Consider the following 17,224-nt stretch of genomic DNA (forward strand, 5'->3'; position numbering starts at 1 on the left):
CCAGACAAGGTGCTGATATAGGTGACATGTCAAACAAAACTGTGCCAAACAAACACCTCAGTTTCAGCCATATTTCCAAATAAATGTAAAACGTTGCTATATTAACGATTCTTTATCCTGAAAAATAATAGCAATGTAAAAATGACATACACAAATACCAGAAATAAACAAATATATCTGTAAAGCAAACTGACCATGCACCTTGATAAAGATAACCCAAAATAATGCCAGGACAAGAGCAGGACCCTTTAGTGTTCCATGGAGTCACTATGCCAACATATTAATATAAAAATCACCTTCTGCAGGTGCATGACTATATTTCAAAGCTTTATCTGATAAAGTTATCACCTGTGGTTTACCATATACTGTATTTCCTCAATAAAACACTGAGTCTTGATAAGTCTAGATTAAACGATAGTTTTTATGCACTGAATTCCCTCTGCTAATATCATTATGATTAAATAGGTAATGAGTGTCTGAAAGAATTATTGCTCAGGTGTTTAATCAAGGTAATGTAATAGCTTTTACAAGCACATTTATGAAACTACATTAATATGACATGATTTGGATGTTGTAAATGTTACATGGAACGCAAGGTTTCCTCCCCATCTGGCCGACACTGCTTGCAGGACAACAAGTCACACACCTACTCATGCCATGCTGAAAACATAGGACTGGGCACTAAACGGGAAACTGAAGGGAAACTAAAATGCAGGATGGAAAACAGGACTGCATTCTTTACATACCAATAATCCAATGATCTTTAACATGAGGAAAAACAAATAATAATGACTGGCTAGAAAAAAAAGTTTGGTAAGAAATTCTCCCGAGAAATCTGTTGTTTGTTAACACTCACACAATAACATCGAAGAGAAACCTACGAACAAATTGGGTAGACATTCAGACACCAAGGACTCAAATTGAAAAGAATATATCCTGACAAAAAATTTGAAGCATCATAACATTAATACGTCTCTTGAGTTAAATCAGTTGCCAGGAAAGATGTATGGAATTCATGAAATGCACAATGGTGAAAGATCTGCTGCATGAGTTCACATGAAAGTGTGAGAATACACGTAAATTGATGTGATGAACGTGCTGTTGAAGGACAAAACAGATCATGAAGGATGATGATATATGTCTGACAACTGATCTAACTCAGGAGCTTCAGTGACATCCAACATCTAGTCTAACTGCCATTAAACAGACCTGAGATTTCTGCAGCAACAGTTAACAAAGAAATCATGAGTTAATCTTTTAAAAGACAAATAATTTTTCACAAACAAACCTGGACACCCCCTTATTTAAATATTTCAAACTGGAAATAATGAAAAATACTGAGGACAAGAATGTCGTATCTGCAGGAATGACTCCTTTACACCCCCACAAACATTTAAAAAAAAAAAATAAAAAGGAAGAGAACACCTAGAATAAACTGTGCATGAAAAATATCTCACTTTACACATGATAGAGTTGGTCAAGAGTAAATATGCAAGAAGTCGTCAAATACATCAAGTGCATACCACACAGTGTCTACAGCACAAGCTGGACGTATATCGTCTAGCCTAACAGCCAATGCAACACACAGTCTAGCTTGGGTTAGTGACATATGGCTGCCAAGATATATTTAGTTGTACGATTCTACAAATATGCCTATATATATATTAATTGTACAGTTCTACGAATATGCCTATAGATATTTAATTGTACAATTCTACAAATATGCCTATATATATTTCATTGTACAATTCTACAAATATGCCTATATATATTTAAGAACATTAGCACTACAAATCTACAAATACACTTTGGTAAACACTTACTACAGTAAATTCAAAAGTAAAACAAACATTGTGGTAAACAGAATTAATTCCCCCTCCCCAGTTAAATCACAATATAACAATAATACCTCACCCTTTAATAGTTAAAAAACCATCTTGAAATGTATCAGTACTACCAACACGAGATAAGGGAACAATACATGCACGTTACAAAGTTTTGCTGTTCTTCAAATCCTAAAAACATTTTTTCTAGTGATTCACACATATAGAGAATAAGACTTACTTACTGATCTGTATGACCAACTGATCTAAATGTATCATTCCCTTAGTTCTGTTGGTAATAATGTTCTTCCTAAAACGCAACAGAGCACATTCCTATTAATATTCTAATCCAAAATGACCAATATGTTAGTAGAGAGAACAACAATCTCAACATGACCTACCTTTGACGACTGAAATAAACCAAATATTCCCCCTCGTTTCCGACTCTTGCCAGAGACAGTGGATGTCTTGTACGTATTTTTCATGTCTGAAGGCGCTGATTTTGGTGTGGAGTGGTTCGAGTTTTCTGTGGCCTGCATGTTGCTCAGATCTTCGAATGGAATGTCACTGGGGACCTGAAACCCTGACTTGTGCCTCTCGATAACCAACTTTGAATCCTGGAAAAGTAAAAGAACAGTGAGTGATGAGTCTCGTACATCCCAAGGTTGCCATCTCAGCTGGAGACACCATTTGTTCATCTTCATTCTCAACAGGAACCTTAGTAGTGAGGGAGGACTGTGTGGAATATTGTTGGACACCAGTGAGCAATAGTCCAGTCACACAGCTGTGGCAGTCTGTGACTGTAGCTTAATCTAATGTAATGTTAACGGTAACATGAGGTGGGTTTTCCTTTGACAATGTCATTATGCCGAGAAGTAAGTGAAGTGTCGGCAGTATTATGAGTATTATGACCAATCAGAAACCTTGTATCAGTGAGTCATGGATATTTTAGCACTAAGACAACTGAAAGTATGGTTTTCATTGGTCAGCACTGGAAAGCTTTAAATAATAAGTGTATTAACACTTTGATTTCTGTGATATTTCTGTATGTAAATAAATCAAATTTTATAATTTGGAGGAAGATAAACAGAATACATAAATTTTGAGGTCAAAATTGTAACAATTAATTAAAAATCATGAAGTTTAGTGTCTACTTCCTAGTTCAGCATAAATAAAACCCTCTCTACGAGCAACTTCTCAACACTACATGCATGGATGAAGTGAATTCTCACTTCTTTTGCATCAATGGCTGCTGCAGCCTTCTGCATGCCGTCGATGCAGGTGTTGATGATGGGGATGACGTTCCTGTCAGCCTCCGCACTCTGACCTATAGCGGCCTGTAGGCGGTTGACTCTTCTCTCGTCCATATCTTGTAAATTCTGAAACACACACAAATAAGCTTGTAGTTTTCTGTGAAAATAAGAAAACAGACAAGCATGGGTTACTGATGATCAATTCTAACCTGGACCTTTACGTACTAAGGTCAAATAAAACAAGCATTGTCACTAAGGTGACATAATCCCCCGCCGCAAATTATCAAATCAAACTTATAAAGTAATGAAAGTTTAAGATGAAGTTAAATGTCAACAAAAACATGACCAGTTAACCTCTCTTGATATCTTGCTCTTTAGTTGTTCAAACACACAAATACTTTCAAGACTGACTTTGACCTTGACATGAATGTCTTTGTGTATGAATTTGCAAAAATAGTACTAAAGAAATTGGTTATTGAAAAACATTCAAGGGAAGTCTTGAAAGTCTATGAAGAAAATCCAGTGAACCGTTCTTGAAATATCTTGCTGACAATTCAGGTTAACATACTGAAATCTTCAAAGTGTCATCGTGACCCTGAAAATTATGTGCAGGTCACCAAAATTGACTGAGCCCTGGGCCTTACCTAGATGAAGCTTGGTGTCAAATATGAAGAAAATCCAGTGAATATTTTTTGCGATATCTTGATGACTTTCTTAACATGCAATTTAACATGCTGAAATCTTCAAAGTGTCTCTGTGACCTTGAAAATAAAGTGAAGGTTACCAAAATCGACTGGGCCCTGCGCCTTCCCTGGATGAAGCTTGGTGTCAAATATGAAAAAAATCCAGTGAAGGGTTCTTGAGATAGCTTAACATGCAGGTAAACGTTAAAGTCCCCTTGTGACCTTGAAATGAAGGTCAAGGTCATCAAACCTGACTTGGGCCTTTCTTATACTGTGATGAACCTAGGTACCAAATATGAAAAGAATCTAGTCAACGGTTCTTAAGATATTCCAATTCGTACGTACGGACGGACGGATGGAGCCTAATACTATATCCCCCGCTTCGCACTAAACGTGCGGCGGGGGATAAAAAATGTTGTGGTTCCGATTACACCTCTTTAAAATTTAGGGTAGGTAGGTAGGATTTTTTTTTACATATTTTTTTTAGAAGTAGAGTACAAACTAATAACACATTTATCAATGTGTAATTGTTTTTTTAATCAAGCTTGCGGCAATCATGTGGACTTCCTCTGTCAGAATGACTGATGTCTGTTGGTGCCAGGAAAAAACAATGGTATCTGAAAGCTTATATTATTCATACCACTTAAAAAAATAGGGTCGGCACCAGAATTCAAGGGTCGGTCAGGTAATCGGAACCACATTTTTTTTAGGCCTAAGAACATTTTAACGCAAGGATACCTTTGAAAACGTGCTGTCAGGAGGGACACAAAAGGTGTTTTCTTGAAGAAACTGCATGCGTTATGAAATGGTTAAGGTGGGTTCCTACCTGAAATACTTGTGGCATGCTGCCGGAATAATACTCTCTCTGGTGAGTATTGGTCTGCTGGAGCTGGGCAGCGTACTCGTTCTTGCAATCCTCACATTGAGAAGCCTTCGCATTCATCACAATTCGATGCTGAAAAGCAAAGCAACAAAGCATGGAGTACAATTACGTACCAACTTACAACAGTCGATATTTCTCTACAGTCTGTGAAAAATACTTCACAGTCCATGAGCCTTAAAGCATCTATGGTCACAATTTCAGTATATATTAGAAGTATTAATATATTGCTTTAGCCATATTTCAGGAATATCATAGAAGGGGGGAAAATTGCAAGTCTCTACAGGCAAATTGTCAGTAAATATTAAAATTAATAATCTTTCGCTTTTAGCCATAGCCAAGAATAGGGGAAAATTGCTTTCTATATACCATTTCAGAACCAAACCCACAGCCAACACTGAAACAAGGAAACAGTTACACTACCACACCATCCTTGAACACAGCCCTGTATTGAAGTCAAGATCCACTGACAGAGGACAGACCCAGAGTGTGATAATTACCTTTTCAACTTCAGCTCTGGATAAGTTAATGTCCGCATCAGCCTTCCTGTAATTGTCTAGAGCCTTTTCACTGTCTTTGAAAGCCCGTTCATACTGTCGTTTTGACTGAAATGTTCAGAAATAATGTCACCATCATGTACATGTAACCATTAAATATAGATAAGTACCAGTTATTCTTGTACCTCTGAAGCAGTACACAACATATGTTTATATCAGACATTACAGGGAACATTTCTTTATTTGAGAACAATCAGTACACATGATGATAATGTCATATTTATCTTTATTACCCACGTGGTCAAGGTATGGGTAGTTGCATACTAATCTCGTACGTCACACGAGTGACGTATCGCGTTGACCTGTGTCGTAACGACTTGACCTGAGATTCTAACGATTTGATTGGATAACCGATGACCTCTCAATTAGGTCACATTCTGATTAACTATTTTCTAATTCTTAACAAACACGTGAATTCATTCATTCTACAACTTAAATGCATTGTGGGAATGTAAACATTGCGAACGTTGCCGTGTTGCTGTTTAATTATGAGTCGAACTGAGACATTATATCCGTCGAAAAACATAAACGCAATGTTTCCACCAGTGATGTTAGCCGAATGAAGCAACTGCAAACCAAGAAACGGGGTGCTACGGAGTAGTTTACTGTAGGAGGCTGTACGTCGCGATGGCAACTGACATGCATCGTGACGTCGGTTACCTAGGCAGTGACGTCATTACAGTGTGACGTCATGCAAATATTGTACTACACAAACTCTTCCGCAACCTCTTTATGAACCCGGTTTCGGTTTGAAACCATAAAAATAACAAAAATACGCTATTTTGTCAATTTAATGCATGTAAGGCGTGGGTAATAAATAAAATACCACACTCGGTCTCATTACATACGCATTATCTGAACTTCGTGACCTTCCTATGGTATCTGACCTCGCGAATAGGAAGGTCACGAGTTTCGTATAATGCGTATGTAATGAGACCTCGTGTAGTATTCTCTATATATTAAAATTTCAAAGAAATGCTTAATTATGTCAGATTTGCATGCAATATAATAACTGATCAGCTGATACAAAGCAAACTCTCCTGCCCAGTATCACCTAAAGCACCCCTAATTGTCTCCCCTTGTTCAGGTCTCCCTTCAGACAGATCCTATATCTCACCTTATCTAACTGTTGGTATGATTGTTTAAGTGCATCTTGAATCCTTGTTCCTTCATGCAAATGCTGAAATGATAAACAAACACCCATGAACAACCTGCAGGAGCTAAACGATGGGTAACTTCACCTTTGACAAATCTATTCCAATGTCTTTGTATACTTTATCCAAAACACTTCTATTACGACATCTTTTTATGTGTGTAATGGGTAAAGAATATGTTTTAAGGTGCTTAATGTCTTGTTCAGACATAAGGAGTTCTCAATTTGGATTATATCTAACTTTGCTGTAAAATAATAATCTGAAACATTTGAAAGGCTGGGCGAGTAGGGTTTTACAGCAACAACATGGTGGAGAAATCCAGAAACACACATGATCAAACTGGTGTTTTCGGCATTAACAAGTCCATGTTTTAACCATTAGGCTTGCCCTAAAGCCCCTAAGACTGAATCATGTAGTCACCTTTTTCCTCTCCTGCCTGAGCTCTGTGATGAGGCCTTGCAGGTCTTTAAAGACAGTGCCCTGTAGGTTCTCGGCCACCATCTCATGCTGCCCAGCGATGTCGTGCAGCTCCTTCACCATGTCCACAAACGCCCGTGACCACGAAAACCTGCAACACAAACTCATGGATTAGTTACATGTTGTCAAATATGCTCTGATTACCTTACTTATTATATATGTAAAGTAGGACTAATTTCCTCAACCAGCATGAAATAGTATACATCTGGAACAGTTCCCCACGAACCAAGACAAAAAAGTTCAAGTCTTCTTTACCTGAAAATAGGACAATTTGCCTCCCCCCAAAAAATTAGTGTGACATGTCTGAAGCCTTCTATCTTCATAATTAGAATCAGTTTTCCCTCAACCAGCATGACAAGGTAGACTTTTACAGATAGACCAGTTCTTATCATAACATGCATGATATTGCTGAAGCCTTCAATCTCCATAAGTATAACTAGTTTTCCCTCAACCAGCATGGCACAGATGTCTTTCTTGCCTTTAAAGTAAGTCCAGTTTGCCCCCAACCAGTATGACATGGCTGAAGTCTTCATTTCTTGCCAAGTAAGATATGTTTCCCCCGACTAGTATATGGCTGAAGTCTTTATTTCTTGCCAAGTAAGATATGTTTCCCCCAACTAGTATATGGCTGGTCTTCATTTCCTGCCAAGTTAGATCAGTTTGCCCCCAATTAGTATATGGCTGAGGTCTTCATTCCCTGGCAAGTAAGACCAGTTTTCCCCCAACTAGTATATGGCTGAGGTCTTCATTCCTGCCAAGTAAGACCAGTTAGTCCCCAACAAGCATGAAATGGCTGAAGTCTTCATTCCCTGCCAAGTAAGATATGTTTCCCCCAACTAGTATCTCGCTGAGGTCTTCATTCCCTGTCGAGTAAGACCAGTTTCCCTCCAACTAGCATATGGCTGAAGTCTTCATTCCCTGGCAAGTAAGACCAGTTTCCCCCCAACTAGTATATGGCTGAGGTCTTCATTCCCTGCCAAGTAAGACCAGTTTTCCCCCAACTAGTATATGGCTGAGGTCTTCATTCCCTGCCGAGTAAGACCAGTTTCCCCCCAATTAGTATATGGCTGAGGTCTTCATTCCCTGGCGGGTAAGACCAGTTTCCCCCCAACTAGTATATGGCTGAGGTCTTCATTCCCTGGCAAGTAAGACCAGTTTTCCCCCAACTAGTATATGACTGAAGTCTTCATTCCTGCCAAGTAAGACCAGTTAGTCCCCAACAAGCATGAAATGGCTGAAGTCTTCATTCCCTGCCAAGTAAGATATGTTTCCCCCAACTAGTATCTCGCTGAGGTCTTCATTCCCTGTCGAGAAAGACCAGTTTCCCTCCAACTAGCATATGGCTGAGGTCTTAATTCCCTGCCAAGTAAGACCAGTTTTCCCCCAACTAGTATATGGCTGAGGTCTTCATTCCCTGTCAAGTAAGACCAGTTTTCCAACAACTAGTATCTCGCTGAGGTCTTCATTCCCTGTCGAGTAAGACCAGTTTCCCTCCAACTAGCATATGGCTGAAGTCTTCATTCCCCGCAAGTAAGACCAGTTTTTCCCCAACTAGTATATGGCTGAGGTCTTAATTCCCTGCCAAGTAAGACCAGTTTTCCCCCAACTAGTATATGGCTGAGGTCTTCATTCCCTGTCAAGTAAGACCAGTTTTCCAACAACTAGTATATGGCTGAGGTCTTCATTCCCTGCAAGTAAGATAAGTTTCCCCTATCCAGCATGACATGTCTAAACAGTTTTACATCCGAACAGACTGGAGCTGTAGTGATAAAGCAGTACAGCATGAGATAAAGACAGAGGCCCTATCTGGCTCTCAGTCTCAGGTATATAGAGGGGATGCAATCCACCTGTAAGCAAGGGGGTAACATCCAACACCTCCAGACAGTTGCCAGGCAACACAACTTTACATAGGTGGGACGGAGTGGTTCATGTGGAGTTCCATAGATAAAGCCAGGTAGGAATGATATAAACTCACTGGGGCAGCTATTGATACTGGCTACATCTACACAGGTGGGATGTCAGTAGAGAAGGATTGTCTTCATAATTCCTCCAATATTAACAAGAAGAAAAAAGTCATCAATATCCCCCGCAATGGCAAAATACTCTTCATGATTATGTCTACGAGTTATGATTATGTCTAATATTTAGGTATGTATATAGAAAAGTGGAAGGAGAGCATTGAAAGGTTTTTAAAGTTCTGCTCCGGAAAGGAGCACTATCACCAATTTCAGTCTATGTCAAACTTGTTGCCATGGAAATGCCAAAAATATTTTATTCAGAATTCCAAAACTACCAAAAGGCACCAGTACACCACCAGACCAATCTATGTGCCAAGTTTGGTGAAGAAATAGTGAACGGTTTTAGAGTTCTGCTCCGGAAAAGAGCACTACCACCAATTTCAGTCTAAGTCAAACTTGTTGCCATGGAAATGCCAAAAATATTTTATTCAGAATTCCAAAACTACCAAAAGGCACCAGTACACCACCAGATCAATGTATGTGCCAAGTTTGGTGAAGAAATATTGAACGCTTTTAGAGTTCTGCTCTGGAAAAGACAAATACGCATACGGACGACGCAGGGACTTTACGACGACGCACGAGTCCATTTTAATGGGCCTTGTCCGCATGCGCAAACTTGCTGCATGGGGCCAGGTCATTTTAATACCCATGACTCGAAGGAAAGACACTACCACAAACGCGTTGCGGGGGATAACAATAACCATGACCATTACCAGGTCTGCATTATTATGAACTTTGGTATGAAAAATGAGACTGTATCATTGTTTTCACTGTATACTTGACACAGTTATTGCTAAGCATGACATGACTACTAAAGTGGTCAAATGTAACATTTAATGATTTATATTTAATGATTACACTTTCTTAGTAAAGTACAGATTCTAGTACTTTTGTCGGGTTGAGTCCCATCCGGGATTCGAACCCACACCCTCAGAGTCAGGCACTTAATTGCCAGCACACAAAGTCAGATGCCTAGACAACTCATCCACAGCGGCTTCCACTAAATTTCTGCCTGTCTGAGTAAACTTGGGCTCAGTACTATTCGTTACACTGCTATGCTGAGTTTAACAAAACCTAGTAGAAGGTCGCGTCCAATCAAACGCGAGATGGCCAAACAGATACAACAAATCAGACAATGGCGTCTATTTAGGGTTGGGCAGGACTTACAAAATGGCGTGTCACTTGGAATCGATCATGCGGAAATAGCATTCGGAATCGTTTGAGTACAAATGTTCTGAGGTAAAAGTTCAAACAGTATATGCAAATGTCAACTTTCATGATTTGTAAGCTGTGTTCTGATTGGTCAATTTAAAAGGTGTAAGCTGACGTGACCTTCTACTAGGGTTTGTTAGACTCAGTATAGCAGTGTAAGAAATAATACTGAGCCTAAGCTTACTTAGACTGGTCATCTGCAAGCCACTAATGGAAGGTTAGAGAAACCAGTGGTCCCAGCTGATGGTCCCAGCTGGGTTAGCTCTCTTGACAAGCTGTGCTTGGGACGAGTTCTTAAACTGGATTTGTTCCTAAGATCCCCTACCCAAATCGGAAGATGAAATGTTATTGGAATAAACCTCTTCAGGATATAATTACTGAGCTTGTGAAGAAGAGTCACATCTAAAAACCATTCTGATCACCCAATCTAAAGATTAGCAAGTATAGAACAAATACATGACACAACAAATACCATACAAATACTGAAAACCTATACCAACACCTCCACTGGGCCAAGGGGGTGGTGGGGTAGCCTAGTGGTTAAAGCGTCCGCTCGTCACGCTGAAGACACAGGTTTGAATCCCCACATGGGCACAATGTGTGAAGCCCATTTCTGGTGTCCCCCGCCGTGATATTGCTGGAATATTGCTAAAGGCGGCGTAAAACCATACTCACTCACTCACTCCACTGGGCCAATGTTTCAAGGCGTTGCGTGTTCCTGTAATTATCAGGTACCTCCTCTGTGACATGTACACTTAGCCTGATTAAACCATCACAGCCTAAAACCTAAAGCCCTTGTATTCAATATGAAAACAATCTACAAAGAGGGAGAAAGAACCCAGCATTGCCTAATCACCAGCCTACTACACTAGATAAACAGGATTACATTGCTGTTTATGATTGCATACACTGCCGGTGTAGAAAATGCACTGAAGTCGAAGGCCAGGTTCACCAGCTGTTTCTTATCATAGCCAGGAGGTTGGTAATAATGTAGAAGGCACACAGCTAGGATGACTATCTGGCCTAACACAGAGGAGGAAGGAGGCATCTTCTACACACAAACCCATGTCAGCTGTTTCTGGTTGACTGCAGCTGACATGATATGGGTGTTATACACCTATTGGCTGTTCAAACATACCAGACAAGGTCTGGGAATCTATTGTTTATAAGGTTTTTGGTCAGTATGATGAATGCATTGTTCTAGTTATATCACAGTGGGGATAACAGATTGTATCATATTGTACCTGGAAGGGGAATCAAACCCATGCCTTCAGTGTAACACACGCTTGTTTTAACCAGTAGGCTGCCTCACCATTGCCAGTATGACAAGCCTCAGTTCGCCCCACTGTAAATGGGTACCCAGGAGGATGGGATAGTAATGTAACTGTTAAGGTTCTGACATGCAGCTTGAGTTGTGGGTGATGATAAATTGTTTTTAGTGAATAATCCTTTGACCTGGGTAATATTTAGGAGATAAACATCATGTGTTGACCAATTTCCGGGTGTTATTGAGTGCTTCACTCATTGCACTGCACTCATTGACATCGAGTACGGGTACAGCAGTGAAATGTCATCAGCCGGCCGTTTCGGCTGTCTCCCATGGTAGCATCTGGACCTGCTCATTTGTGACGTCATTCGGACTTTACGTCACAATATGATTTTAATGACGTCATCACAGCTGACGACGTAACAATACAATGGTGTGAGCGATGTTTGTATGTATCAATACACAGCGAATTCCCGGGAATCGAATACCATTTGATCACGTTTTTCTACCAATCAGATTAAAGAACACAGTGACTTTTGGTTTACAATAATATATAATGCTTGGTAGCAATGTGTTTGCTTGGAGCATGCACCAAGTGTGTGAAGTCGATATAAGTATACACTATTATTATTATAAGAGGCAGGAGAGAAACTGTGGGAAGGCATGTCTGCAAACAAGGAAATAAAATGGCCTTATATTAAACATATATGTTGACAGAGACCAATGGGTAAGAAGGTCAACAGATGTTTTCATATTAACAATGTTCACCATCAACTGTTTCACATTTTCTCCCATTACCAACTTCAAAAGTACACACAACAGGTGACATAATGAGGCAAGAGTACGTGCTGATCCTCAGCGTATGTAGCTGTCACAGGTAAGCCACCTGTGGTCACTCACTCCATGGTGTCAAATTCCAGGCCAGAAGACCATGACCACAGTGACACGCCCCTTTCTTAGTGTAACTGTACTCTACGTGGGAAAGTTGAACTTTACAATAGGTTTAGTATGTTCATTCGGATGACAAAGTTGATGTAGTTGAACTGCATATCTAAACAACTGTACAGTTATCAATGGTCTTCTGTATGGGAGCTACATTTTCACTACAACCCTCGCTGTGTATTGTCATAAATGAGATGATAACAACTGCCAACAGATATCCATTGCTTTGAACATGACAACAATTTAAGAATCATATTTGATATCAACTGCATGTAACGACAGCACATACTATTTCAAAGTCTTTATGAGAGGATGCTTTTCCAATTTGCAACCGATACAGGAAAAAAAACATCCTTCTTGGTGTAATTACACAAGACATTTTAGAAAGTGGTCAAATGTAATATATGTTATATTTGAGATTATACTTTCTTAGAAAAGTACAGATTCTAGTACTTTTTGTTGGGTTGAATCCCATGCGGGATTCGAACCCACACCCTCAGAGTCAAGCACCTAATCGCCAGCACACAGTCAGCTGCCTAACCCGCTCAGCCACTGTGACTTAGTAAGAAAGTGTAATCCCAATATAACATATGTTAATTCTTGGTGTAGCCAGTGATTATGCAAAGCAATATGTCAGACCATTTTTATGTGCCATATAACCTTCTTACCGGCTATCATGACTAATCATTGGCTTGGTGCCACTACCATATACACAAATTTTACAAGGTATCATTATCTGACCGGCCATGCCTGTGATTCCATTCTACATGGTATTGAACAGGACAAGTGCACTCAGTGATTCACTGCATGATGGGAGGGAGAGGTACTGTGTCTATCCTACTGTGATCAGCAGTAGGCCACACAGTGACACCTGACCCCCTGTGTTACTAACACACCTAGATGTACATCATAACACTTCCTGTATCAGTGAATGAGTCCCTGCCATTTACTATATACCCATGTAAACTTAGGATAGTAATACAGGGGTGAAATATGGATGACGTGGTCAAATTCCGTATTGAACCCCTGCCGGTTCTACTTATTAAGTAACAGATTAATGCAAGATAAGGGGGTATATAATAAATATAGAACGTCATACATCTAACAATAAGTACTACCAATACATCAAGATGTACTGTACATCAGAAGATCTGCCTCAGTTAACACTCTCTGTCATACATCTAACAATAAGTACTACCAATACATCAAGATGTACTGTACATCAGAAGATCTGCCTCAGTTAACAAGTCTCTGAGCCACACTAACATGAGGTGTTAAGTGCCAATTTTATGTTTGAATAATCCATAAAGCAAACATATCAATACTGAATGAGTAGCAACCCATCTGCTGGCAATCTGTTGTCGTCCATACCATTAGGCTGTAACAGCTAATTTAGTTGTGTCATCGCCAGTACTCGGAAACAGAATAATTCTGTCTCTGAGAAGAGGGGATGCGTGGGGTGTGGTTTTGCCATGTGCAGAGGGCAGTTGTCTGGTGTCCAGTGTAGAGACACCATTGGTCAAATCTAGGTGTGAAACGGCATAGTAGAACCGCGGTATTTTGCCTTCAGTCCGGTATACCGTTTGCAATAAGAAAATTCGGTATTTCCGTCATTTCTATCTAGTAAAAAAATGACACTTTTGTTCATTCAAAATAACAAAGATTATGGTGGTTTTTTTCACATGTTATTAAACAATGTAAGGGTTGATGATCAGATCTCATTTACCGAACTGAAATGGACTGAATTGAAGGCCTTGTACTGCAATACATACCGTACTGTTGTAACAGCATACCGTTTCACCCCTAGTGAAATCTAGCTAGCTTGCTGCTCTAATGACACAGGTTAATTAGCTAAATTTTGGTAGCAGCAACTTAGTGAGTCCCCTGGAATTTTACTACTTTCAGACTAAGGGATTTATTGGCACTGTCTTACCCTGTGTGTTGGGTATGTGCAGTGTCGAGTATGTGCAGCATGGGGTGTGTGTATTGTAGGGGTGACTATTGAAGGGGAAACAACTATTGTGATAGAGAAAGTCTATTGCAACATACTATTGCGATATTACTGCAATAGCTTTTCTCTCCTCGAATTGTCTCATTTGAAGTCATAAATGAATTCCTAAATTCCTAAATGAATGTATAGATTATATGAAATAAAAAAAGTCGAAGTAGTTTCAGTCTCTTTTAATAACTGACAAGAAACTTAAAACCCAGATCAAGTAAACAGTTAAAACATAAACTCAATGAAGCTGCAAGTCTGAGCCTAAACATCCTGAATTTTGCACTGCGCATCTATCAACGGAAGTAAATCATTAAATTGTATCAATAGTCACACACATACTATCGATGCATCGATAGTTTTTCTTTTCTACCATCGATTAATTGCTATCGGAGACTCAACAATTACAATCCATTGATAATTTGATGCATCGTTACAGCCTAGTGTATTGTGTACTAAATATACTATACTTTTCTTATGGTCAATTGACACCCCAAAGGCATTGAATATATGCCATATTTAGCACCCTGCTCCAACAATATGGATAAATATTTACAGAATGATTCCAAATGGTCCTTTTGGTATTACATTTTCGCTATGGAAAACAGAAGGGTAAAAGGAATAAATACCAGTAATTTCTATGACACCTAATGAGACCTATTGAAGTTTGAACAGCTTGTTTATCAATGTCTCTATGGAACTGTCTTTAAATGATCTAAAACAGTATAAGCAAGTCAACTGTGTTAAGTAAAAAAAGAATTTTAGTTATATCACTGTGTCAGACAAAGATTTCCTATCATCCGAACATCCCTTGGCATTTTGTGTGGTCCCTCACACTGAACTATCCTTGTACATAACACTTTCCAATCTTACTGATGTGATCTGACATGGATTTCAAATTAAGGCTTGGTAACAGATTGTATAATACGTTGTGTCAATATCTCGCAGCTTTGTTACCTTGTAGTATTATGTCACCATTACATGTGGTCGATACGAAATGCTCAGACTCAAGGCCCATATCTCAAAGCACCGACCACCACTTTTCTGCATGACCACGGAAATCTGTCATGTTATTGGCACTGTCTATAAAATGTCTAATCTTTAATAAAGCAACCCAATCAGGTTGAAAATGGTGTTGTTCCTGCCATCCGATTGACTCAGCTAATTGTTGAACTTGTGATCAATACATTGGAACAGACGAGACCATCGATAAAACTGCAGTGTTTTGGGCCATAAATCTGCCAAGGATACTGGCTTAGTTTCCCTCTGGAAGAAGTCTACTGATTCCATTAGATTGGTCCCTTGTGAAGTGACATTCAACTTGAAAGTCATAATGAATTCTTCAAAGGAATATAGGTGACAGAAACCTTTAGATACAACAAAGAAATCCCTTGACTGTTTCAGTGTATTATTTGATCTTAAAGGTCATCTTGACATGGCAGTTGATTTTCCACACTATCTTCCTAACAACTGAAAAATCTTTCTTGTTAAAACCAATTATTTCTGATTTTCAAAGCAGTTGACAAATGTATAGTTAAATGGGTTTGTTTCTCAACAAAGTTTTAAAGCTTTTTAGTCAATCACTACCATTCCAACTTGATAATAATAAAATTTTAAAAATGCAAAATGTCTTGTTCTGATCATCTGGAGTAAATGACCCTGTTATTAGAGTGAGTGAGTTACAGTTTAATGTCCCAACAGCAATATTTCAGCCACATAACAACAGTTCCTCCTGGATTCCACGATTCCGTGGTTGCAGAATAAATTGCAGAAATTACCTTTTGATGCAGAAAAACACATTTTCATGCAGAATACCCGCAGAATTTTCCATTTTCACTTATTTTGAAAGTTGAATCAAGATTGACTATCAAACGAGTTTGTAGAGTTTTGTAGAGTAGATTTGATCTTCAGCAAGATCTTCATTCATGCCTGACAACCTACATCTGGTGGTCAGACTTGCAAACTTAGTTGATGTGGGTCATCATATCCTCATTGCATTGATCAGTGCTCATGCTGTCAACCCCTGGGTTATCTGGTCCAGATTATAGTTGGACAGCCATCACATAGTTGTAACATGCTGAGTGTTGCGTTATATTACAAAATATTATTCCACACAGGTCATACTTACACATAATCATCTTCTTCTTTCTTCCGTGGTTGATAACTCTTCACTAGTTTTCTGAAACAAATAAGCAAAAAATGAACCATGTGGTTCCAGAGGAACTGAGACTGACTACACTATAGCAGAACATAAGGAGACAGACACTTGAACGTCACACGAGCATTCTGTGACAAGTTTAAAGTGTCAGTACGTCTTGTATCGATATATACTACCCATCAAAAGTTTAGACTCACTAGTGTAAATGTAGCCACTTACTTGTCCACTGTTCTAAACTAGCTTTTTGCAAAATATTCCATACTGTTTAAAGGTACTGTTTAGTTATGAACTGGTGTATTGTAAAACATATTCGTAACATTGAAAAGATTATTGTCATGAGTTCAGTAAATGATTAAAATCTGTGAAAATTGGCGAATTCTTAACAAAACTTTACACCTAAACGCATCTGTTCACATGCACGACATTTGCTCATGCCTTTCGCAATTTGAAGCATCATCCTTGTGCAATTCATCTGCATAAGGTTTTCAGTTGGTTCCCCCAAGTTGGTGGAGAAATTCATCTTCGATGTAACCACATACATATACATAACATATAGTGAGTGCTTTAAGTGAGTCTAAACTTTTGATGGGTAGTATAGGTCACATATGAATACATGGAACAATAACAAAAAGTCTGATTTTGAGGATATTTTTTTAGAGGATGTGTGCTCAATCTTAACAACAACAAAATCTGCCTAAAAATATTAATGATCTCCTACAACTTTTGTTCAATACATGTTATCTGGTACAATGAAGTATCCTGTAATGGTATAAATAGTTTCAAGTGTTCTCAATTTGGAGCTGA

General features: G+C 39.0%; 1 protein-coding gene across 6 annotated transcripts in view; it reads right to left on the reverse strand.

Moving 5' to 3' along the window:
• Positions 1 to 17,224, reverse strand: part of LOC124269845 (formin-binding protein 1-like) — an 88,097-nt gene that overhangs the window by 11,436 nt on the left and 59,437 nt on the right. For 3 of the 6 annotated variants that reach the window (XM_046704885.1, XM_046704887.1, XM_046704891.1), the window contains 8 exons: positions 16,391 to 16,441; positions 6,771 to 6,918; positions 6,314 to 6,376; positions 5,140 to 5,244; positions 4,586 to 4,714; positions 3,056 to 3,202; positions 2,225 to 2,440; positions 857 to 877 (listed from right to left, as the gene is read on the reverse strand). In XM_046704885.1, coding sequence (XP_046560841.1) covers positions 857 to 877; positions 2,225 to 2,440; positions 3,056 to 3,202; positions 4,586 to 4,714; positions 5,140 to 5,244; positions 6,314 to 6,376; positions 6,771 to 6,918; positions 16,391 to 16,441 — 880 coding nt within the window. Of the gene's footprint in view, positions 1 to 746; positions 762 to 856; positions 878 to 1,209; positions 1,219 to 2,224; positions 2,441 to 3,055; positions 3,203 to 4,585; positions 4,715 to 5,139; positions 5,245 to 6,313; positions 6,377 to 6,770; positions 6,919 to 16,390; positions 16,442 to 17,224 lie in introns of all 6 variants that reach the window. The other 3 variants (XM_046704886.1, XM_046704888.1, XM_046704889.1) reach the window with 3 other exon arrangements.

This window comes from Haliotis rubra, unplaced genomic scaffold, assembly GCF_003918875.1.
Source record: "Haliotis rubra isolate DU_JTF1 unplaced genomic scaffold, ASM391887v1 Scf148, whole genome shotgun sequence".
NCBI lineage: Eukaryota > Metazoa > Mollusca > Gastropoda > Lepetellida > Haliotidae > Haliotis > Haliotis rubra.